Raw genomic sequence first — 25,568 nt, 5'->3', positions numbered from 1 at the left:
TTAAAAGTTATATAGGATATTCTAAGTGCAGTTGAGATTGGACTACATATTCTTTAAATCACAGCCCTACTCCTAGATACTAAATAATTCCAAGGAAAACTGGGCTCTGGAGTCCCACATTTTTGTATAACACAGTGCCTGGAAAGCTATATTTCTTGATGCATAAAAGAAAATAGCAGTTTTTACATTAAAGGCTTTGTGAAAAATATTAGAGATAGTGCATGTAAAATGCATAGAACAGTGCATTGCCTAGCACATTACAACTATGTGATTATTATGTAGATATTACATATAAAATAGATAATGTCATTAGCATGCAATAGATGAGGAAAAAAAATGAAGCAGAATATATGCACACAAGGAGGTAAGAGTAATCAGGAACAAAACAAATAGATATTAGGTATATCAAGACCATGAAGTGTAAGATGGGAAGCAGAGAGAGATAAAGCTGGTGAGATACACAGGGAGCAGATAATGTAGGGATTTATGGACTACATAAAGCCATTTGAAATTAATCCTAGGGCTGTTAGGGAGTGATTGAGGGGTTTTAGGCAGCTAAAAAATAAGATTTAGATAGGTCTCTTTAGCTTAAGCGTGACTAATGGATTATAGGAAGGCAAGACTAGAAGTAGAAAGACTATTGTAGTATGACGGCTTGAGCTGGAAAGAAGAAAATCAACAGATTTGAGAGATTTTTTTAGAAAATGCAATTGACTACATTTGGTAATAGTACATGGACGTGTGTAGAGGAAGAATTAGGACAAGGGAGAACAGGAGCTAAGAAGAAATCCAGGTTTCAGGTTTGGTCACCTGGGTAGAAATCACTGCCCTAACTCCTATTACATTTTCTCAGGTTTTCTTCTTTATCCTAGAGTTCTTTCCTTATCCAGCTTCTGTTTATGCATTCAATTATTTGAGAAATGTATTTTAAATACTTACAATATGCCAGCATCTATATGTTAAAAATTCAGAGATTCTCCTCTATTCAGTTCTCTTCTGAATTTTATAGAGGATCACAGAATCCCAGGGCGGGGACAATTTAAAAAGCAGGTAGTCCAAACTCTCAGCCAAAAGTTGAATCCTCCATGCAATAATCCTATTATGTACGTATGCCTGTCAGGTCTATATTAGACATAATTATGGTGAACAATTCCCTTTCCAGGTGGTCAATTTTTTCTTCCTACCTCTGTGATTGCTAATAATTCTCATATAGTCAGCTCAATTTATCTGTAGTAAACCCTGACTTCTGGTCCAAGGTCTTATCACAAGGCCATAAAGAACACGTTTGGTTGTTCATTCTCTTGGCAGCATCTATATCTTTGTTCTGTATATACCACATATTCCTATTTCTACCAGTCTTTGAAGACATGGCTTTGTGTCATCTCACTAGTTTGGTCATGTTCCTCTGAACATATGCTGCTTTTAATACATCCACTTTAAGTATCTTTCCCAGAAATGAACACAATACCCAGCTACAATCTGGTAAGTGCATCGAATTTTGACCCTGTTACTGCTTTTACGGATATTAAAAAACATTAAATTATTTGTCAGGCATTGCTCATTTGCCTACCTTGTAGAAAGTTTTTTCTTAGGAGCTACAGGTAAATTATATATGTTCCCCTATATAGAAGAAATCAATAAGTATAGTCCTAAAGCTGGCTGCAGGATTATAAAAATTCCCCTATAAAATTTCATCTTGTCAGATTTGGATGCCTCTGTAAAAATCATCCTTAAGCATATTCTTTATCTAAAAACTGAGCTATGCCTTCTAGCTTCGCACTTTGACAAATCTGATGTTCTTATTTAAATCATGTGTGAAAGTGCTGGGTTATGCCACCTTCTGTTTCACTTAGTCATCATCAATTCATTTGTGAAGCCCCTTTGGTTATTTGTCTTTAGCTGGGAGAATGTCTTGTAAATAAGAACATTAGGGTGACTGAGTTTTTGGCACTTTTCTCATTCTTTACAAAGACTTTAAAAAGTGATCATGAACGCTGAAATACTTAATTGCAATAATTAGTTTTCATGTCCATCTCTCTACAAGCTCTTTGAAGAACAGAACTATCTAATTCAAAAATCAGTAATTTAAAACATTTCTTGGGACATACTGAGCAAAAGAATGAAAAATTATCATTTTCATGTTTTATTAATATTAATCCAGGATTTACATCAATTAAGATAAATGATATGAATTTATTTAGAAAATAACATTATCTTCTAGTATATGTAACTATCTTGATTTTAATTTTCATTTACTAATTTTTATTTTACTATTTCCAGATCAAAAATGTTTCTCCTGGCAGAAATTATGGAGCCAGCACAGGGCTTCTGTTCTACTCACTTTGTTAATATATTAACATTGCACTGCTGGCTCAAAACAGCAACTCTATTCCTTTTGTGCTGTTTTCCTTCCTCTAAATAGATCAAATATATCTAAATATATCTAAAAGAGAACACTTTGGTTTTCCTTAGCTTTCTTTTTACCAACAAATTTCAGTGCATTCTGACCCTTATCCTTTGGATATTATTATTACTTACGTTCAGGGAATTCTTATTATTGTCCTTGGTTGAAGGTAGGTAGGGCTATGCATGATCACATGGCAAAGCAACAGCAGCTCTATTTTAGTGAAAACAGAGAAGACAGGCTTCTGGAGTTCCAAGTAGGAAACTGGGACACATTTTTCCAGAGAAATTTTGAAAGCATTGGTTTTAGGTTCTAAAATGTTGTATATTATTATATTAATTGAATTAGTTGCCGAGGAATTTTCCCGCAGTAATTGTGTCTGTACTAAACAAACCCTCGACTAAAATAAACAAACTGATCCAAGCACAAATATCTGTTCCAAACTAGGCCATAAAAGGATTTCATCTAAGGACTTTATTTTTGGAATGGGATGAAGGAGAATCTATGTGTTCGTGACAAGGCTGCGAAAATCTCTCATGATCTCTTATTGTCAAAGTTTTGGGAATATCTTGGCTCTATTGTTTCTGGAATCTGTGTGATATCCTGGCTCTGTTGTTTCTGTAATCTGTGAGATAATCTAATACCATGCAAGTGAATCCTTCTTTTTACTTTACCTACCCAGAGACAGTTCCTACTGCATGCCTACAAAACAAATTTTTGTGGGGGACGCACAGACTTTTACTTTTTGTGTATATAGAATATTTATATGGGAAAATGTACTCAGAGCTTCTAACACATCTTACAAATTAAGTTCTGGAATACAGTTCATTTATAAGTTTAATTTGGCATATAGGCACTTAACGAATATATATTAAATGAAAGAATATTGTGGAGTTTATGTGATACCTTTACATATATATTTTTTCCATATCATTTATTTTGCTTACAGATATGTACACTCTGAACCTGTCAAATGCCAAAGATTAAAAGTGCAGTCTCAAAACACATTAAAGATTACACACTGAAGGAGACCCTCAGGATTGTGATGGGAATAAATTTAGTAAATCTATAGAGCTTAACTTTTATGTCTTTGATATTCTAACACAAAGATGTATTGGTAGTGATTAAGTGTGACTGCTTTGCTCTAAGGATAAACTGCTTCTCGGGAGAGGATGCTGCTGATAGCTGAGTCAGGGTGTTAATTTCATTTTAATGATATTGAAAAATTAATTCACATATGAAATCTATTTTCCTTTAGCCGTGTTATCCACTCAGAATACATAGAAAAGTCTAACATATAATAATATATTATCTATATTGTAACTAAAGATTGAAAATGATAAATTAGTCAGTATATTAACGTTCGTATGATATCTTTCAACTTAAGTTACAAAATAGAGAAGATTTCAGCATGGATATATGCTTTACTAAAAATTATATAATGTTAAGAGGCAAGAGAAAACATTAGCAGATAAAGAATTAGGCTAAATATTTCATCATTTATATTGCTGGAGATAAACAACAATTCAATGGATATTCTGTCAATTTTAATATGTTCACTGCCTATTCAGGACGGTCTTGAGAATTAGAGAGGTGAATTACTGTTGAAACAGACATCCTCATCTTTAATCCCAGAAGTTTCTATAAGACTAAGCTTCTTGGAATCAAAATTGAGTGTAGAAATGTGAATCCTCTAGAGTAACAGTTGTCAGATAGTCCAGCATAACAAGTCTTCAGTTTGAAAGTATAAAGTAGAAAAATGAAACAAAACATTTGAATAGACACCTACTTACGGCATTTCTGAACACCAAAGATAAAGCAAAAATAAATAAATAAAACACTCAGAGACAGAGAGAGAGAGGAAAAAGAAATCCTGCATGTTATATACAAAAGAATGGCAATCAATTGATCATTAGCTAACTAGAAGCAAGAAAAGCCATAACTTCGAAGTTCTGAGGACAAATTATTTTTAACCAATAGTTATATGTTTTGGGCAATTATCAACTGATGTTAGGTGTAAAATATATTTTCAGGTCTCTAATGATTTAAGGAATTTGCCACTTGCCCTATCATCACATTTCTAGAGATGCTGACATGTGAAACTGACAACTAAATATATTCCAGGGGAGAAAAGTAAGAAATTTAATGAGATATATAATAAAAATATAATTAACACTGATGATTCAAAACTTGCTTAAGCAAGAATGTTGATGACATTACATTTTATTAATTCCCTTGTAAGCTCATAGTTCTTGATTCTAAAGTAACAAATTTATCAAATTTTACCATAAATGTTATTTTTAATATTATGTGGGGCTTATACCTGTGCAACTTGAAAGTCTGTGACTAACCAAGTCTTTCTGTGTCAGGTAGATTTAACTGTTTGGAGCTTCCAGTTATGCTTTTTTTTCCTACTATTTACCTAAGCCATGTTCTACCAGCTTTATTGGAAATATGGCTGACAGTTTGATTTCTAATTGACTATTTTGTCAGTCAACAAATAAATTCTGAACTTAGGCAAAGAAGAGAGTTTCTATTTATTGTGCCCTAAAATACTCAAATATAGTCTCTAAGTACAATTTTGTGAGTTGAACCTTACTCAGAAACACAGGAATTTTGGGAGGCCGGCCCATGTAGGTTTTAAATCTTAAGGGACCATCTATCATTCCATACAGTGTGATTGTAGCTCACTGTAACCTCGAATTCATGGGCTCAAGCAATCCTCCTGTCTCAGCCTTAGGAGTAGCTAGGCTACATGCACATGCCATCATGCCTGTCTAATGTATTTTTATTTTTTGTAAAAACAGTCTCACTCTGTTGCCCAGGCTGGGTCTCAAATGCCTAGGCTTGAGCAGTTCTCCCACCTCAGCCTGCCAAAGTGCTGGGATTACAGGCATGAGTCACCATTACTGGCCTGTGTGGTTGGCTTTAACTGGCTATCCTGAACTTCGAAGCTTTTAGGTTAAAACACAGGCTGGAGAGCTAAGAATGGAAAATACATTCTTAAATGTGAGGGTGAAAGGTATAAAAGAAAAGGGGTGAAATTTTCAGGTCTGGTTGTTCTAAATGTAATAGCAAAAGAGAAGATATTTTTGTTAAATAAGAAGAGGTGCCTGGAGTTCAAAGAAATCCAACAGAGAGCGATGGATAAGATCTCAGAGAGTCATGGCATCCCCAAACGACGTCCACATTGAATAAACTATGAAGAATTATAATATTAATACTGAAACTAAACATTGAGAATAAGTGACTCACCCCTTAAATGTCAGGAGCCTACAGAGAAACTGCTCAAATTTTAAAAGGGAAAACCAAGAAAATTACTGTGAAGCATTCAAAGAATTACTAGCTGAGTTTTAGTTTGACACAATTATTATAGGTTAACTATACTCTACATAAACCTGCTGGAGAAATTTATGGAATTGATGCCTTAAAGAAAAGTACAGCAAAGATGAGGCATAGTAAAGGCAAACTAGGCAGACCAACAATAGATTGACTTTAGGCCGAGGTTACATGTTACTCTGATGAAACAACAACAGCAACTGTTTAATAATTCTCAGGAAGGTAAAGATGGACAAGACAAGATTTTCATGACTAGTGGGTGGTTTAGCAGATTCAATATTGTTGATTTCCTATTTCTCATAATAAGACAATAGAGAGAAATATAAGCAAAACTAATGTCTGGACCAGAAAGCAAAGAAAAAGTAGAATTAAAGTAGGAAAACAAATCTTGTAAGTTGTTGTAACCTATGTGTGCTAAATTTACTGGATGGTAAGTGTGCCTCAAATTAAACCTTTGTTTAGGACTGCCAAGTTACAAATTTCTGAACTTTGCAAAAATTTGGAATGTCTTAAATGCTGCTCTCTGAAAGTAACTCCCCCATATGGCTTTTTAAAAAATGTACCATAATTAACTCCTCTAGAGATTTCTCCCAATTAAATTTAAAGTTACAGACTGTCAATTCTAAATAGCTGCTATCCTAGCAAATTTGAAAATAAGATATTGTCTAGTTCTGGCTATCCTCGCAAAGACTAATGAATCTCTGCTACGAATTATGGGATAGTGAGCATAGCTCTGTTAAGTACTAAGTCTTGGAAACACCATTTTGCCAGTCCAATGGATAGAATTTAGAAACAACTGATAGGATAGCACAGGTTGCAACTGTGTACGTACAATCTATAGTGTTCAACATTATGAAAAATGTTGCTTCATTTATTGTTTTTATTTATTTTTAAATAAAATTTACTTAAAATTATTTTTCATCTTGATAGAAGACTAGCAAACATGAAATCGGAACACAGAAAAGAGTCTAACTCATTAAAGTGCACTGAAAGAGGACATGGTTTCTTTAAAAAGAAAGGAAATTGGAATTGTTTAAATGAAATTTTAAACACTTGGAAAAATCCACGAATAGGCTGTCAAAATTTAATAATATTAATAATTAACGACATAAAATTCAATAGAAAAATTTTGAAAGCATGTAATTTAAAAGTAAATTGTCTATCTCTAATAAAACTCATTATATGAAGACAACTTACTCTCTGGTAATCCAGAAATCAAGCCACAGTGCCATGTAAATTCCGAATAGGTGTTAATAATTATTCATAGAAGTCCTTTGAACACTGATTGCATATTTATGCTCATCGGGCTATTGCTATGGGATAATCAATAATAAGGCAAATACTTTTGTGCTTCCATTAATTAACTCTGACTTGCCTTGTTAAATCCATTTGAACCTAAATACCATTAATCCATGGGAAATAATTGTACTAAGAAATGTTAGCCATTTTTGCCTTATAGAATGTTCTTAATATTCTTCTTAATATTAAAAGCAAGTATTCTACATAACACATTTTACAGTTACTTTTTGCCAATACATGTTGCAAAATAAAACCCAAAGTCAAGCATGGTAAGATATTTAAGGGAAGAACTAGTATTTTTTTCTGACTGTCAGAGTACTTAGTAGTTGAGAAACGAGTCTATAAAATTATTATCAAATCAACCCAACGGTGTATAAGGTTAATGATAGCTAAACTTTAAATATGTTATTTTAAATCATTGTATAATTGAAATGTTTGACTTTAGTAGCTATTTAAAAAGATATTTCAGTTGGCCCCATCAACAACTCATGAAGTATGCAGTGCACTATATCAGACTTATATGCAATTGTGAAAGCTGTTCAGATTGCCATTCTTTGTCAAGCATTTCTCTGGGAGAAATGAGAATTAACTTTTAAAGGAAATAAACTGAGTCCATTAGTCAGGCTGGGTTTTGATCATTTATATGTTTTTAGACTGGAAATCAACTGCCAACATTTAAAAAACTTAACAGAGGAAAGTATTTTTTAGAAGAATGTTTTTCTCAATAAATAGTCACGAATAGAGTATATCATTAATTGGTAGGACTAAACAAAATGAAGACATTTGAAACAGATTATAATCATATTTAAATATATTTTTGAGTGATCAGTAACTAAAGAATAAATATATATTATTGATTATGGTTGAGCATTTGATTGTATTGTAGAAATAATGATGTTCTCAAGGTCATTTTTTTCTGGACAATATACTGAATTGGGATATACGTACATATCTTTTAGTAACTAGCAAACTAATAAACAATTAGGTTAGTGAGTTGTTCTGCAACTTGTAAGTATATACTTCCCCATTATTAGTAAACATTTACAAAGCAAGTGAGAAAGCAAAATATGAAGTCAATTGATTAGCCTGTATATTATAATCCTAAGAGCCTATCTGTTACAAAATGATGATGAGAGCAGTGAATATTCTTTCATAGGAAAGAAGGAAAATGTGAAAACCAAAAACACAATGTAAGAAATATTTGAGAAGAAGTAAAAGAAATAATCAACCAATAGATTCTGGAATAAAGAGAAATTGATTTACATTTAAAGAACATGTCCTAAAGGTGACATTTTGTCAATGAAAATGTTACTATGTATTTTTAAAATGTTATTTTGGGAACTACTTGCTTTCCAACAGCTGCTGCAACTCAAAATTGGCCAATTTTGCAAGTCATTTAAATGTTCCATATTATATATGAATGAAAAGATACACTATCAATTTCCTGACAGATGCAAAACAATCTGCTCTAAGTCTAAAATAAGTTTATATTCAATCAGTCAGTGAAATGTTTCTCCTTTACTCCATTTCAAAGAGTAGATACTTATAACTGCCATGAGAGAAAACAAAGCTAGATGGTATAATCTCATTTTATCAAACCAATCAGGTATTAATTTTGAACATCAATAGGGTATTGCATTACTTTTAAGGATTTTGAAACAAATCTACAGATGGTCACGTTGAAGAAACTGCTTATTTCCACTACAGGCCAAATATTTTTTTACTCTTTTAAACAGTAGCTCATTATAACCAGGAAACATAAGCCCTGAGTGTTTTAGGTAGTATCTGGAAAATATTGGCTTCAATATAGTTCTTTTGTTTCCAACCACTCTCTTTTTAATTCCCTATAAATAATAATAAAGAATTGATGAAAGTTAGAAAAAGAGGGAAAAATCCCCAAACCTACTTTTTCTTTAGTCTTCGATCCTTCTCAGCTTGAGTTCCGAGTTTGCCTAACCCCAGGGACTCCTGAGCTGCAGCTTCAGTCTCCATAAAGCCTCCTGTGAAGAGAAGTAACTAAGTATTCAGATTATGTTGCATAGGTTGTGTCAATTCTGAAGTCAGGTTGTTAAAGGTTTAGTGGAGCAACTGTTTAGTATCACATTTAAAAATTTCCTTATATTATTAACCCAACAGGCATAAAATGGCATGGGTACATACATAAACATACACTGAGAACATGAAAACAAAACAAAACAGTACCTATGGGGATACAATTTGTTGCACCCAGTGGCAACATAATAAATGTGGCCTGTTCACTGACAAGACACTTGAATATACTGTCCCCAAGTCTTAAAGTCTGTTTTTATACTTTTCCTATGGAAACTAAGAGCAAATATCTATGCAGTGTGTGAGATTTGTTAATTTTTTCAACATGTGAAGTATTTGCAATATTTCACATATAATGGGATAAATCATAGCCAATTGGGTAGGAACTCAAGTATATGTTTTCTATTACAAGTTGAGAGAATGGAGAAGCATTTGCTGACTTTTAAGAGCTCTTCATAGACTGCTCCTGGAAATTTGTTCTGCTCTACTGGCTGACTCCTACGTCCTTCACTGTAAATCTTACTTCCAGAACTTGATGTGTTCTGGGCAGGTTCTTGTGTTGTTTTTTAAACTTCATAATATTTTTTGAAAAAAGTCTAAATTTCTTCAAAAGGGCTTGATAAAAATAGTTATCACCCAGTAGGTCATAAGTTCTCATTTAGTGTCAATATATAATATGTATACCTTATATAACTTTGTAATGAAAAGAAGAAAAGTATGATGTACATTAAACACACATCACAGGATTTCTAAACTTATAAAATTAATTCATAAATTATCTATTGTAATTGAAAAATAAGGACTTACTCCTATGTTCTAAAGTCGAGCTAGATGAAAATGCTCACTATTTTTAAATGAGTTAAGGTATATACTTTTTTTAATAAAAGAAAATTAAACTCCAGTTAAGGTCAAGATTAGGTAGAAAGATTTAAGCTAATATAAACTCTCACAAAGACTATGCAAGAAATTTCATCACTATATCAGTAAATATTGAAGACAACTTTTGCTCTTCTCTCATTGTAGTGGACACTTTCTTACTTAGCATTTGCAGGACTTGATCAAGATATGGTTTCTCTTTAGCAGAGTAAAATATCTTACCAAGGTGCCAGAAGCAAATTTTGATGTTACTGTTTTTAATAATTTATTTTACCAAATAATTTATAGTACTGGATAATATTAACTTTGGAACATTGATATAAATAAATTAATCTCATTCCTGATAACCTTATTACTGAACTATATAATTTTTTAAAAGTCTCCTTTAATTAAAAACACATTTATTGCTGTATAGATCTAATTCAGAGATGTGGAGTTTGAGGGCCAAAATTTGTTTTAGTTATTATGCACATGTTTAATGAATACAGGTACTTAAATATTTTTTTATTATGAAATATTTTTCTTCTTGGTATGGATTAGGAAAGCCTTCCACTGGTGACTAAAATACTCTTGGGAAACATTTTCAAATGGGAAATTTTCCATTATGTACAGTGAGTGAATATTTTCATTTTATTTCTCTCATCTGTGTATTTGCCTTACTATATATCAATAAATTATTATTCATAGTCTTCAAATAATAATAAAAATGTTCTCTTGAAATGTAAATGAAAATGAATGAGTCACTTAAAAGTTATAAAATTCTTGAATGGTCCATATAGGGACATAGAGATTGATGAGGCAGACATATTTAATAAACTATGAAACATTTTTAACCACCAGGTGGTTAGATGAATCAGGCTTTTATTCCTCTGAGCAATATAAGAACATTTAAATTATGATTTAAATTTATTCATGTACCCCAAATTTTAATAGAAAAAATCACATTTTTAAATAATAAAACTTGAAATAAAAGCAAAGAAAAATCTAGGAATTTTTTTGTGTTAAATCTAGATATTTTATTTTCTCATAAATATAAAATAAAAAACATGAAGAACTTAGAAATACTTGGAGTATTTCAAAATCTAGTATGTTTTTTTCAAAGCATTTGATAGATAACGAACTACATCCTACTCGAAAATGCCAAGTACAAATGGGACGTAAGGCCATTGTAAGTAAAGCATTTTTAAGCAACACATTCAGGACAGTGCGCTTAACCAGGAGAAAAGTCCCAGCAAGTGCATATTTTCAGCCCAATTAAAACACTTCTGAGGGAGGACATTTTTTCACAGAATTGACCTAGCTGCTTCACTCATCTAATGTTTATCTTTCCACATACTTGATCAACTAACTGGTAAGGGTGACCTTAGCCAAACCAGCTTACTAATTCGTTTACTCTATGGACGATTATCTAAATCCAGTGAGAGTCTGTCTCATTCTTATCTAGGCATCAGAGGGCTCATATGGCTATGTGAACTTCAGAAATATCTATTTACCTATACCAATATTTTATTCACTCCCTACATGTGCCTATTAAGCTCTTGAAATGTGCCTAATTCAAATGATGTACTGTAAGTGTAAAACACACACCAGGTTTTGAAAACGTGGTAGAAAAATATATGTAATTCATAAATTTCAAGTGATCCTGTGTTGAAATGAGATTATGGTTTCTATATCAGGTTAAATAAAATATAGGATTAAAATTAATCCCACCTATCTCTTTTAACTTTTCTTAATGTAGCTACCAGAAAATTTAAAATTACATATGTGGTTCACATTTGTGGCTTATGTTATATTAATGTTGGCCAGCACTATATATCAGAATTTCTACCTGGATACATTACAGCCACAGAGGGAATGTAAATGTTTGTGTATGTTGAGGGAGGGTGCATCTTTTTGGGTATTATAATGATTGGCACATATTGGACAGGGGACAAAGATTCTAAACATCCTTCATTAAGTAGAGAGCCTGCAGCTTGTTTCTTTTTTCTTTTTTTTAAACAGGGTCTCAGTCTCTCTCAGGCTGGAGTGCAGTGGTGCCGTCAGAGCTCACTGCAGCCTCAAACTCCTGAACTCAACCCATCCTCCTCCCAAGTAGCTGGGACTATAGATGTGTGCCACCATGCCCGGCTAGTTTTTCCATTTTTTTGTAGAGATGAGGTCTTGCTATGTTGCTTAGGCAGGTCTTGAACTGCTGGCCTCAAGAGATCCTTTGACTTCGGCCTCCCAAAGCACTGGGATTACAGATGTGAGCCACCATGCCTGGCCTAGTTTGTCATTCTCAAAATGACGAGTGCCTCAGAGGAGAAACACTGGCCTGTGGAAACTAGGTGTTACTCATTCTTCAGAAGGTCTATTAGGAAACTATGTGGAAAGAACACAATGAACTCCACCCCTTTCATGGCCTGAAGTGCTTGGACTTGAAGGTTTGAGTTCCATGATTCAGTGGCCTACTTACATAATAAATTGTTTATCACCTTGTCAGGGTCCGCCTAGTGGTTGGGCATGAGCAAGGCAGCACCCTTGCCCTCAAAGAAGTTTTCTTGGCTATCACTCAGGCATCTTAACTTTTGTGAGGCCTTCGAGGACTTGGAATTATTGAGGGCAAGACCACTCCTAAGATGTTACAGGCACAGTCAAGGATTTTTTTTGCCAGCCCCTCTTCCTGTGTAAACAGTTTTGAACCACCAAAAAATCAGTGGGACAACGATCTACTGATTCAATCTCATACGATGCCATTCTTGCCAGTGGGAGCGAGGGATCCAATTGCCAGACCACCCTCTTGAAAACAGAGTCAGACCACTGGCTCAGGATGACTCCATAGATGCGACTCACCAGGCTCCCTCGGGCATCTGGTCGAGTGCATGCGTGGCGTAGAGTGTCAAAGAAAACCCTGAAGGGGAGAAACAGGGACCCAGGCTCCTGCTGTTTGGCGGGATCGGGCAACATGTCCAGACGGCACTACTTCCCTTCTGGTCCCAGTGTCTGAATGGTAACTAAGAACATTTCAATGCTTCCAGTGATTAGACCCTGGGTCCAGGTCTCAGCTGGGGGTGCCTTGCCCAGATGGCACTGCCAGCCCTGAACTTTCCCAGAAATCAGAGGAAGTCTTAAAATTTTTCAAGGAAGATGCTACAAAATGTAGGGCTTGTGAAGGCTCAGGGCTCAGGAAGGAGACTCACATACCTAGATCTATGGATGGAACTAGTTGGAGGTATCTATTCATTTGGATTGTGAAGGTGTGAAAGTTGTTAGAATCAAAATGGAGTCACTATTGTTAAGAAAATCCTGGCAAATAGAGCCAGGCAAGGCCATGAACAGAGGATTCTCATGCTCCTATACATGATAGCAACAACAACAACAACAACAAAAGACCCTATGAAAGCTACAACCTTGCACGAAGGCCATTGCAATCCTATGCAAAAAATATTTTTATAGGGATATCTGTCTGGCAATTGCCTGCCCAACCTCTGACTGGTGGCACCCTTGTTATTAATTTGAGTAGCCAAAGACAAATATTTCAAAAAATTATGTAATCTTCTTAATTTTTTGCCTTTAAAAATCTTTGTCTTCCTTTCCTTCCCTGAATATACACATAGTTTATAGTTTACTATGACATACATATTCTTATTGCAATGCTCTATTCCTAAATAAACATCTTTTCTTTTAGAGAGAAATATCTCCACATTTCCCAGTCTTTAAATTTCATTCAAAATCACTTATTTCATATTGGCCCTTGAGATACAAGTCTGTAGAAATTGCTTGCCAAACCCATATTGCAAGGCCTCTGTCCTTCCATTTGTCCAGCAGAGGTCTCTGTCATTGTGTGAAAAATAGAGCTCTAACTATTACAATCTGCTGATGATTGGTGGCTTCATCTTTCTTTCAGTAGACCTGTCTTCATCATTAATAAATAGCACACGGTTTTTATTTAAACACATTTGAATTTATAAATTGTTACTTAATTGTTCAACATATGTTAGTCTGTCAGCTATCTGGAGACTGTATTTAGACACAGTGCCTGGCTCATAAAGGGTATGTAACAAATACAATCATAATTGGAGCTAAATACTACTTTATTTAAAGAAAAACCCTTTCACTATGCAGAGCATGAGTCATTTCTAATGGACACTTTGTGGAATTTACATTGTAACTATTGTTTCCTTAGCATCAAGGAACAATCTAAATTTTGGCGTAAAGGCCGACACAGACACCCAAATTTTAGATGTAGAAAAATACAGTCATGAGCCACATAAAGACCTTTCTGTTAATGATGGGCTGCATTTATGACAGTGTTCCCATAAAATTATAACAGCATATTTTCACTACACTTTTTATGTTTAAGTACACAAATACTTAACCATTGTGTTATGATTCCCTACAGTGTTCAGTACAGTCACATACTGTGGAGTTTTTATAGCAACAGGCTATACCTATAGTCTAGGTGTGTAGGTGGCTATTCCATATAGCCTGGGTATGTAGTAGGTTATATTATTCAGGTTTGTACAACAAAATCCCCTAAGGGATGCATTTTTTAGAATGTATCCTTATCATTAAACAATGCATGACTGTACTTGTGAAATGATGCTGGTGTACTGCTGAAGCTGTTTTTGTCACTGTGAAATCATTTTTTTATTAAGCCTATTATAGTAGGTCAATGAGTTGAGACAATTATAATACAAACTGGCAGATACCCATAAAAGAATTGCCATTTAGAGGCAAAAAAAGCTCTTTAGATGTGTATATTGCTTTTCATATGCATTTAAAGGAAACTTGCTAAAGTAGCCTTAACCTAATAACATATGCATTTTTATATACGCAATTGAGAATTCTGCTTATTCATAGTTAACATATTTTTCTGTTTTCATTATTTTTTTTCATAGCTTTGTTGTTTTGGCTCCATTTGATCACTCCCTTGTTTTGAACATCTCTTTGTCTTAGATTTGTTTCATCTTTTGCTATGCCTGTCAATAGCCTCTTCTTTATCCTAACCATTCACTATTGACATCAGCTAAGTTGGTCAGGTGTGTTCTTTTTTCTTCATAGTAATTATTAATAGAGCTCTCTGAAGACTCGAAAGAGTTGGTGTTTCTCAGGTGGCAAACAAATAAGTATGTTAAGATGGTATGGATCAGATAATTTCCCCAGAAATAGTAAATGTTTTACTATTTCTGTCTCTTCTCCATACACTATCATCATTTTTCTAAGCTGACAAACGCCCCTGGAGAATAGAGCTCATTTGCTCTAATCCTTAACTCTCACTTCTGCTCGGATGCTTGACCCTGGAACTCAGATCATCTTATTTCTGTGGCTGGCTCTGCTTCAAGATGCTGCCTCCCGATCTCTGCAGTTCCAATCTGTCTGTGGCTGGGTAACTTGATCTTCAGTCCTAATCATTTCCTTTGCTTCATAAGTTGGCATCACACTTCTGACCCAGCCAGTACCCACTTCCTATTTAACCACAGAAAACACCATTTCCATGACATTCTCTATGGAGCTTGCTGTTTCACATAGTTTCAATACCCTTTTCTCAAAGATAGGTCCCGTTTGAAACTCTACCTTTACACCTTTTCATATACATAGGAAGATTGCACTTAGATGATCCTAGTGGAATACAACATATACAGGGAGAGAAAGATTAACCCAGAACTCTCTGCAAACATTATGTCTGTATCTTGTATTAGAAAAATTATAATGTTTCTGTGTGATTTTTTTATTGTTGCCTTGAGTTATTACTTATTTATTTATATGGGATATCCTCAAGACGTTATATACTTCTTGAAGTAAATCATCATATTTTTAATTTCTTTATGTGCCCACACATGTTCCACAGGGATAGGAACTCAATGAAGTATTTTTTGATTGAAATAGTCCCAAGAGTTTCCTTTCCGGCGCATCAGACCAGGAAGTAGGAGCCAGGATTCACTATTAACTCTCTCACTAAGTAGCTGCTCTGCCTTCTGAAATCATCTCAGTCTCTATATGTATAGAATGTGGACAACTACATGATCCTCACATATCTTCTAGAATTTTTAGGCATATAGCTCTAGAAGTCTGTAATCTTAAAAGCAGAAATTTATTTTCATAGTAAATATTTTATGATGTATGAGTGGTATAAAGAAGAGTTGCCAGAGAAAAGACTTAAATGTTAGAGATTCACAGATTCAGGATTCCTAGGGTTGAAGTACATCTTAAAGATCATCCAGTCCAATCAGCTTTCCAATGCTTGGATCCTCTCCACAACAGCTCTTCCTAGTATTTGCCTAGCTTTTGCTCGGCAATTTCCAAGTGACAAATAACTCACTACCTCATAAGCCAGCCCATTTTGTATGGAATTCTGACACCCCACTGTTCCTTCTTACATACATTGACATGAAGAATAATTTTGTATAACTTTAATACTTTGGTTCTAGTTTCGTATCCTTACTTGCAATGAAAAGGACAATAGCTCTTATACAGAATAACTCTTCAAATTTTGTGATCAGCTATTTGGTAGGTCAGCAAAGGGAATAAACACACCATTTATGTACGTTCTCTGAACGTGATTCCAATCCTCCACAGGTGCCTAATTTTCTCCTCCAACCTTCCTCCAGGTTGATGATGTGCCTTTAAAAGTACAGTAACCAGGATGGATTCCATTGCTTGGCTGTTCTTTTATCATAGCAGAGTAGAAAAAACTTTCATATCAACTCTTACGTTTATTAATGTGGCCTAAACTTATTAATCAATATTGACTTTAGAGTCACGTGAATTTTTTATTTTTTTTCTTTAAAAACTTGCTTCCAAGAGCTATACTTTTAGAGTAGGAGAATTTAGATCCCCCTTACATCTATTCTTTTTATTTTATTTTTTTATTTTTGGTAGGGGGGATCGCATTTAGGGGTAATACTAATCTTTTCACTTGGGATTCCTCCCCTTATTAGTAATCCATCAATCAGATACCTGAGCTGTGGAAACATTCATATCCAAGTGATTTTGGATGTGCTGATCAAGAACAGAGTGAGTCCTGCCGGGCGCAGTGGCTCACACTTGTAATCCCAGCACTTTGGGAGGCCCAGGCGGGCGGATCACGAGGTCAGGAGATCAAGACCATGGTGAAACCCCGTCTCTACTAAAAAATACAAAAAAATTAGCCGGGCGTGGTGGCGGGCGCCTGTAGTCCCAGCTACTCACAGAGGCTGAGGCAGGAGAATGGCATGAACCCAGGAGGCGGAGCTTGCAGTGAGCCGAGATTGCGCCACTGCACTCCAGCCTGGGCGACAGAGCGAGACTCCGTCTCAAAAAAAAAAAAAAGAACAGAGTGAGTCCTAATCATGCCGCTAGAAACTTTGATCCAAGGTAACGTTACTCCACTCATCAGTGGGCAAGGATTATTTAACCAGTTATAAATCCCACCTAACTGTTCCATCACTCAGGCCGCATTTTGACATCTTGTCCCCAGGGATGTCATGAGTGATGGCTTGCTCACCACCTTTCATTATCTGTTACTAAGTAAAGTTGTCAAAGGAACAAAGGACATTAGTTTGACATGGCTATTTTTAACATAGGTTAATTTACTTTGTTTCAAAATAGATTAATGCCTTCAGATAAAATTAAAAGCCAAGCTAGTCAGGACTGCAATTATTTACGCATAATCACTGATCTTAGGGTTCATAGCCACTGTTCCTAGTTCTGACTGGACAGACAATGTAGCAGATAAAACTTTTCTGGGCCAAAAACATAGTGAAATTCCAGTTTTAAGTATAGGGTTTGTATTTGTTTACGTACTATCTTTGCTAAAGTGAAAATTCCTCAATGCCAACAGCCATGTCTTAGTCATTTTCCTAAAGTCCATAATTGGTACTCTGCATTTAAGAGTGATTCAATATATGTCTATTCACTGAAAGTAGGAATAAATAAATTATTTTGGATTGTCTATGTCTTCTCTCCCTCCACCAAAAAAAAAAAAAAAAACAGTCTCCTCAACTCTGGGTCATAAATGCCCTCTTGGTAATGCCTATATTCTGGTTGAACTCTTTCTCTTCAAGTAAACAGATAAAAACAAAAATGAGTTTTTGAATGGTTCCACTTATTTGAATATTCTATTCACATCAGATAAATCTTCATTTCATTCATTTTCTCTAAATTTATACATTACTAAACAAAAATAACAATATAGATCCTGTAATTCTCACTTTGGTCTTGGTGATTTTTCCAATTGTCTGTCTATTTTGATGGATGGCATTCCTGCTACTGCTTTTCCATGTCGATGCCACTTGCTTCTATCTATTATTTGTCATATTCTCACTTTCCAATTTTTGTAACAAATCATTTCATATCTGTTTTAGGCAGAAAACTCCCATTTCAGATACATTGCTTCTTAACCCACATCATCATAAATATAATTGTGTGTTACCATCCTCTGGAATTGCTTTGACAGTACACAGCCTTTGGTGTCCTAACTACCTTTCCATGTTAGTTAAGACTGCACCTATTTCTAGAGTTTCAGTGGCAGTGTGTTTGGAATTGATGCTGTGGTAGGTCATAAAGTGATTGACAGATGAGGAAGGAAAAAAGTAGTTGTGAAAAACTCAGTCTTGTACATTAAATGCAGGGTAAAGATAAGTCGATATTTGGAGATAATGGCAAGATCAAGTGATAGCTTTTAAAAGTGTAAATTAGACACTAGCATATTTGAACAATAATGAAAATATCAGAGATGTGTTGCATATGGATGCATAAATTGAGGGGTGGGGAGAGATCATGGTCATTGTGCTGTCAAGTCTTAGCAGGACGCTATTACATGCCAAATCTATGTTCCAGGAAGTCAGCAGAAGTACATATTGGTCCTGTTGTCATGGGGATACAAACCAAACACGTTTATTTAATTTTTCATCCTGGGATTTGTGACATAGAAAGACAACGAATGCCCTGGCATGGTGGCTCATGCTTGTAATCCCAGCACTTTGGGAGGCCAAGGCGGGCAGATCACCTGAGGTCAGGAGTTAAGAGACCAGCCTGGCCAACATGGCGAAACCCCATCTCTACTATAAATATAAAAATTAGCCAGGCATGGTGGCGGGTGCCTGTAATCCCACCTACTAGGGAGGCTGAGGCAGGAGAATCATTTGAACTGGGAGGTGGACTTTGCAGTGAGCCGAGATTGTGCCACTGCACTCCAGCCTGGGTGACAGAGTGAAATTCTGTCAAAAAAAAAAAAAAAAAAAAAGACAATGAACAAAAATACAAAGAAATAGATAGAATGACTCTAAAACCAGTTCCCCAAGTAAGCTAGAAGGAATGCTTCCTCTGTTAGGTGAATTTCCCTATATTCAACTGTGGCCTTCAGGTAAACTTGGCTCATATTAGGCTTTATTTTTCCTGAATAGTACTTACAAATGGAATTTGAATGCTTTACATGGAAGAACAAATGCTCACTGATTCATTTGAGTCTATACCACTCCTATTTATCTTCTGCCCATATACTGATAGATATTTCAGTTTGGAAATCTTGCTCCTACATTATAAGTAATAATAATCTGAACAAGAACTGTAAACCCTAGTAGGAACAGAATAAATTTTTCAAAAGAAATACAAAAACTTGAAATCTCCTATTAGTACTACAGCTTTTTCTATCCTACTTTTGTAATTTGAGTGAACTAACCATTTGAAAAGGATGTCATAAGAGAATTTTAAAATAAAATAATTTTGCTTGGTTTCTGTTAGGTTTATTCAGTTGCTTTTCAATACATTGTTTCCTTTGAGTTTTGGGGTTTCCATATTCATATTGTCTATGCTAGTAACACATTAGTAAGAACAGACATATTGTTGTACATATTGAGTTTGATTCTTCATCGGTAGGAGTTATCCATACAATCACATCGACTGATCTTTCCTATATGAAGTTTATGTTATTATTCTACTTTATGTTATTACCCTAGCATTTCAAATTATTATATAAAGCAAACAAGATATCCTCTCCATTTTCCTTTGTGAATTACTACAAGCACCTCCTTTGCTGTTCATCATTTCTGGTAGAACCAAGGAAACATTTTCATAGTTTCATTTACACAGCTTTCCCTTTCCACACCATATTTCTTTTATAGACATGTAGTATAGCTACTTTCAAGTTAAGTCATGTGTCTCTGCTCTTTTGAGTTAAATCTTTTAAGAGTTACAAATCTTAGCACATGGTTTAGAATTTCAAATTTGGTACTTTGACATCACCATCTCTTTGCCATAATTCTTTCCTTGGCATACGATTCTATTTTCTAGTTCTATTTTTACTGGTAGAAGAAAGAACATTGGCAATGCCCCTGTGTTTTAGAATTTTCCAGATCAAGACATTAAAATCATAATCACCAGAGATTTTTCCCTAGGTTCCTCAAATGTATGAATAAGCAGTACTAGGTTGTAGTCCCTGGGTTTGAAAAATTTGCATGGTCTTTCCATCACAACTTGGATACCCTTCTAGGACCAAAGCAGACCTAAAATTCATAGCCCTTAACTAAAGTATCAGTGGGGCCCATGTATCATTTCCTTTGGTGCAAATATGGTTTTCTGGAACCTGTTTATACCTATGTTTTATTTTTATTTCTTCAAGTCTTATTTTCAATAAAGACTTTGTTCTTTTTCCTGGAAGCTTTGATTGACCATTTATGTAGCTTCTATCTAGTTTCATAGGTATAGCATTTTGCTCCTGTCTTCCTCATCCATATTGTAGTCCTTGACACGCTACTGATTCTGGCTTTGTTTACAATCTACCTCTACTGTTCTGTGAAATAAAGCAATATTACTCAGAGCTCAGAAACTTCCCCAGTATAAACTGTGACCCGAATTAACTATTGCTAGTTTCTGACTTTAGTGGGGTTGATGAGAATATAATAGTAATTGAGTTAATTCTTATCTGCTCTGACCTAAAACACACAGTCACTGAAAATGAGTAATAAAGGCTAAGTTTCTCAAAGGTTCTATACTTTTCTAGACTTTAACTTATATCTTGCATACCTTGATTTTGATAGAATATTGTTGGCAAAATTTCTAATGATTTAGGAATTTCTCATCAAAGTTAAATATGAAATAAAAATAGAAAATTTTAAGTGATAAAGGCAATTAAATACATTTTAAAAGTAAAGTGTCAATTATGGCAACTAAGATGAATATATATGTTGAAATATAAATAAATATGATTATGATGTTAGCAAAATTAATACTCAAAAATAATTAACCACCCACACTATAGTGACTGACACTGTAATATATTGGATATGACAGATCATTTGGTCAACCACTAGTTGTCAAATAAGAAAAAGAAAATTTTAAAATAATGTCTGGCATGTATATTTTCAATACAAAATAATCTGTGTCTCTCTTTTTTCCTTATGCAATAATATTATGTATAGCCTAAAGAGTTCCTCTACTGAAAAAGAGGAATACAAAAAGATTTAATTCCTTTGCTGGAGAACATATAATCACACACTGGCCGCACATCAGTTTCCTGTAGCTTCTGATGCTTTGTGTGGGTTTCACACTGTGGAAGCCAGGAAAGGCATTTTTGGATACTGTAGTCATAAATCTGCAAACATGAATATCACAATTGGAAATTCTTTTGATGGTAGAGCAGAAAACTAAGTCTTGGAGTTGGGTATTCCTTGCAAATAATTATTCCTCTATTTGAGAAACCAAAGGATGTACTAAGAAATTTGCATTATTCCATTCAGCACTTACCATTGTAGGCGGGAGTTTAATTCTTTCCCAATCATATAACTCTAAAAATTAATATATAGAAAGACAACCCCCAAAAAGTGAACGATATATATAGTCATTTCAGAAATATCACATATTCTTCAGACAATCATGTAAGTATGTATCATGTATGTATATCTGCTTATTTCTAAATATATATTTAAGTAGTACCATTTCAAATACACTGATCTATATTTTTATTCTATTAGTCACTGACGATAACTAATTATAACACAATATCTATTGCCCTATTCTTTTCCCCACATCCATCCCTCAACTATACACCATAGAGTTTATTAGGGGGAAGCCATGATAGTTTTAAGCAAAAAAGAATATCATGTTCTTTACATTTTATGTAACATATTATAAAGCTTTATTCTAACTTTTAAAAAATTCTTTTTAATTTTTTGTAGGCTTATCAATTTTTTCTACAAAAAATTTTTAAACCTACATAGCTAACCTTTTATATACATTCATGCTCTAAGTGGCAGTATACTCAATGGTTTTAAGCTGATTTTGAAACATTGGCACCACGATGAATATGACAGTTATGCTATTTACGAAGACATTATTTACTCATTAATAAAATAAGGTTTATAGCAATAACATTTACTTTGTAGGTAACTATGCCTGTCACAAGAGTTAGCATTAAATAAATTCTAGCTATTGTTATAAAGAGAGAAAATGACTGAAAAGTTCACAATACTCTTTCACTGTAAGTTTATTAAGCATTATTCAGCTAAATTGAACACTTAAAGCTAATCAAAATATAAATTTTGTCAGGTAGAAAAGAGAAGAAATGAAAAGAAGAGCAACGAAACGAAATGGGTACTGTGACGTGACTAAAAAGAGTGGCAGTGGAAAGTCTTAACACATGCATACTTACGGAGCTGCCCAAGTCGAGCTTTTTCTTTTTTACCAAACAAACGTCCTATTGAAGACTTGATTCCTTTCTTCTTGGGGGCTTTGTGAAGAGAGTCTTGGCTGCTGTTGGTACTACCAAGCCCAAGGCTTTCTGTCTCAAGAGAGACAGATAAACTACTGCAAAACACAGAAGAGGAAAATACATGCAACATCCACAAGGTACATAAAAGTCATTTCCTTCATAAATGCACCGAAGGAGGAACAAGCAAACTTGTAATGTCGTTTTTTCCCCTATCTTCCCATGTTTCCTTTTAAGATACTAAAGTACAGTTTTTTTTCAGCCTTTGGGCCCTGAACCTCCAAATTTCCATAAGAGGAATTTATTTTTGCTCCAAATGCCTTTGTTCTTTACTTTTTTGGTATAATCTCAAACTAATCAGTGAATATAGGCTGAGTTATTAACTGCATGATAAATGACCTTCTATTATTGAGCACTTGATCCATTATCTATTTATTTCTCAGAGTCTGTTTTTCTAATCTTAAACATAATGACCTACAGCAAGGAACTGAAATTTAACTAATTGTGAAGTTGAAGCTGCTCTTCGAATCTACAGTTTTACTTGATTTTCCTCTAGCCATCTTTCCCTCTCTCAGTTTTGGAGCCAAATTCAGTTAATTTAAAATCATCTGGGTACAATCTGGAAGCAACAAACCATGTACCCTCATGATCAATGTATATGTTTTCCTAATTAGAGTTCTCAAATATTATTTTAAATACATGTTAAACTGAAATGCTTTTCAAGCAGTTGGTTAAGGTTCAATTTCTGGTCAATATATTTGACACTGTATTAATAGGAGGGGATCAATAGACATTGCTATTAGTTTCTATAGTTGTTAATTTTATAACACCATGATAAATTACTTACTTTTACTTACTCATGCGAATTAATTTGAACTCACATTCCCTAACCTTCAAAGCAATAGCTTTTTATATGTTGAAATATACTCTTTTTTAGGAGAGAGAAAGAAGTAATACTTTGAAGCTGAAGTAACTGATTTTTCCGCATTAACAATAAAAAAATTGGAAAAAAGAAATGACTGCCAACACAGAAAGTCCTAATTTTAAAAGCATTTATTGTAAAACATACTATCTAGAAGACAGATTTTTTATTGAAGTATTAATCTTTAAGTCATTATATTTGGTTATATCAATTATGTGTCTACAGATGCTGCAATCGATGAGACAATAGGAGAAGATACATTTCAGATATAAACTACATGCTTAGGTATATTCATATCATCGGTGATTATAGAGATCTGTTTGCAGTGCTTTATGCATATGGATAAGACAGTATAAAGAGTTGTGATCACAAATGACATATTTCTCCATCTATTCTTTTTCGTTAATATTTTAGCCAAGGACTTTTTTTCTTTTCTAATAACTTTCTGACTGAGGAGTTATTATTGCTGGCAGCAGCAGTACCTACAGGGTGCACATACTTGTCTGCTAAAAGGCACAATCAAAAACTTTTCAGACTTTAATTACGCTTATACTGCAATCCAAATTTATGATCTTGTCCTAGAGTCTCCTTAGTTTTTTGTTAATATTTCTAGTAAGTCATTCCTCTAGCCTGATTTCATTTTAATAGACAAGATCCACTAAAAATAGAAGAGCTATTCTTATCTATATTGACCAATAACAAGACCACAAAGATACAGTTAATTTTAAAAATACAAATTTGAAATTGAAATTGAAATTTGGTTATTTCACATGTGATACTGGGAAAAGGAAGCTGGAGAATTCTGGCTCAAATAATGTAAATTGTTAAGCAGTCTATTCGACAACAATGAAGGAAGAGGAATATTTTTGGAAGGAGGGCATTCAATGTGCAGTGTGCCTGCAGAGTCTTACCTTCGAGCATCATTGTGGTAGGAAGAAGGGAGAGTGTGAGTCATTCTGATGGCTCTAGGGGTAGGAGGAGGAGAAGTTTCACATTTAATTGTTGCTTTGTCCTCTCGACCATCTTCTTCCACAACTGCAATCTAGAAGCAAAAACAATACATTCAAATAAACCCTTTCTAAATTTCAGTTGAAATTGATACAAATGGAGAATCTTGAGAGCAAGGCTATGGAGTAATTTTAATACAAAATAAAACAACAAAACTTGGGATATTTAAGTCTTACATATATAAATTCCCATTAAAGAGTTTGATTTTCACAGATATTTAAAGTGGACACATTAAAATTAAAAAAATCACAGACCCACTACACAAAAATGTTTGATTAATAAACACCATAGATGAAGCTTTTCCAACCCACAGCCTGCTGGACACATATAGCCCAAGACGGCTTTGAATGCAGCCCAACACAAATAAGTAAACTGTCTTAAAACGATTTATGCATGGACCTTTTTTTTTTTAAAAGCTCATTAGCTATGATTAGTGTTAGAGTATTTTATGTGCGGCCCAAGACAATTCTTCTTCTAATGTAGCCCAGGGAAGCCAAAAGATTAGACACCCCTGCCATAAATCAACTAGTTGCTGACTATTGATCTATAGTGTTTATTGACATTGATCTATGATATTTTATAACTTTAGAATATAAACTCTTTGCAAAAAGGTATTAAACACACATTTGAACAATTCACTAAAATATAGCATTACACATACTCAGGCTAACATAATAAAGACATCTTTTAAGTAGGGATTTTTGAAATGAGAAGTTGATAAAATATCACTTTATCAGATAAAGTGTTTTAAATCAGTCAGCCTAATGAAATTTATTACAGGGTGTTTAAAATATGAGTTGTGGTTTGTAAGAAAAAACTCTTTTTAAAGTGAGAATAATAAAAGGTAAGATGATAATGTTTTCAGATTGTTTCATTTTATTACCATGATGGGAAAACTGGCAAAGACATACCGAAAACCAAAAGATGATGAGATGGGAGGGATTTCCTTAAAGAACAATTTAGTGCAGAATCCAGAATGACTCAGGATATTATCCATTTTGTCAGAG

The 25,568-nt window shown here is 34.2% G+C and overlaps 1 protein-coding gene across 23 annotated transcripts in view; it reads right to left on the bottom strand.

Moving 5' to 3' along the window:
• PPFIA2 (PTPRF interacting protein alpha 2) overlaps positions 1-25,568 on the bottom strand; it is a 510,037-nt gene that overhangs the window by 59,006 nt on the left and 425,463 nt on the right. For all 23 annotated transcript variants that reach the window (XM_030819900.1, XM_003259605.3, XM_030819901.1 and 20 more), the window contains 3 exons: positions 24,465-24,595; positions 22,575-22,729; positions 8,949-9,042 (listed from right to left, as the gene is read on the bottom strand). In XM_030819900.1, the coding sequence (XP_030675760.1) occupies positions 8,949-9,042; positions 22,575-22,729; positions 24,465-24,595 (380 nt within the window). The remainder of the gene's footprint in view (positions 1-8,948; positions 9,043-22,574; positions 22,730-24,464; positions 24,596-25,568) is intronic.

This window comes from Nomascus leucogenys, chromosome 10 (genome assembly GCF_006542625.1).
Source record: "Nomascus leucogenys isolate Asia chromosome 10, Asia_NLE_v1, whole genome shotgun sequence".
Taxonomy (NCBI): Eukaryota; Metazoa; Chordata; class Mammalia; order Primates; family Hylobatidae; genus Nomascus; species Nomascus leucogenys.
Note: the sequence above shows the minus strand (reverse complement) of the source record. Positions and strands in the feature narration are given on the sequence as shown.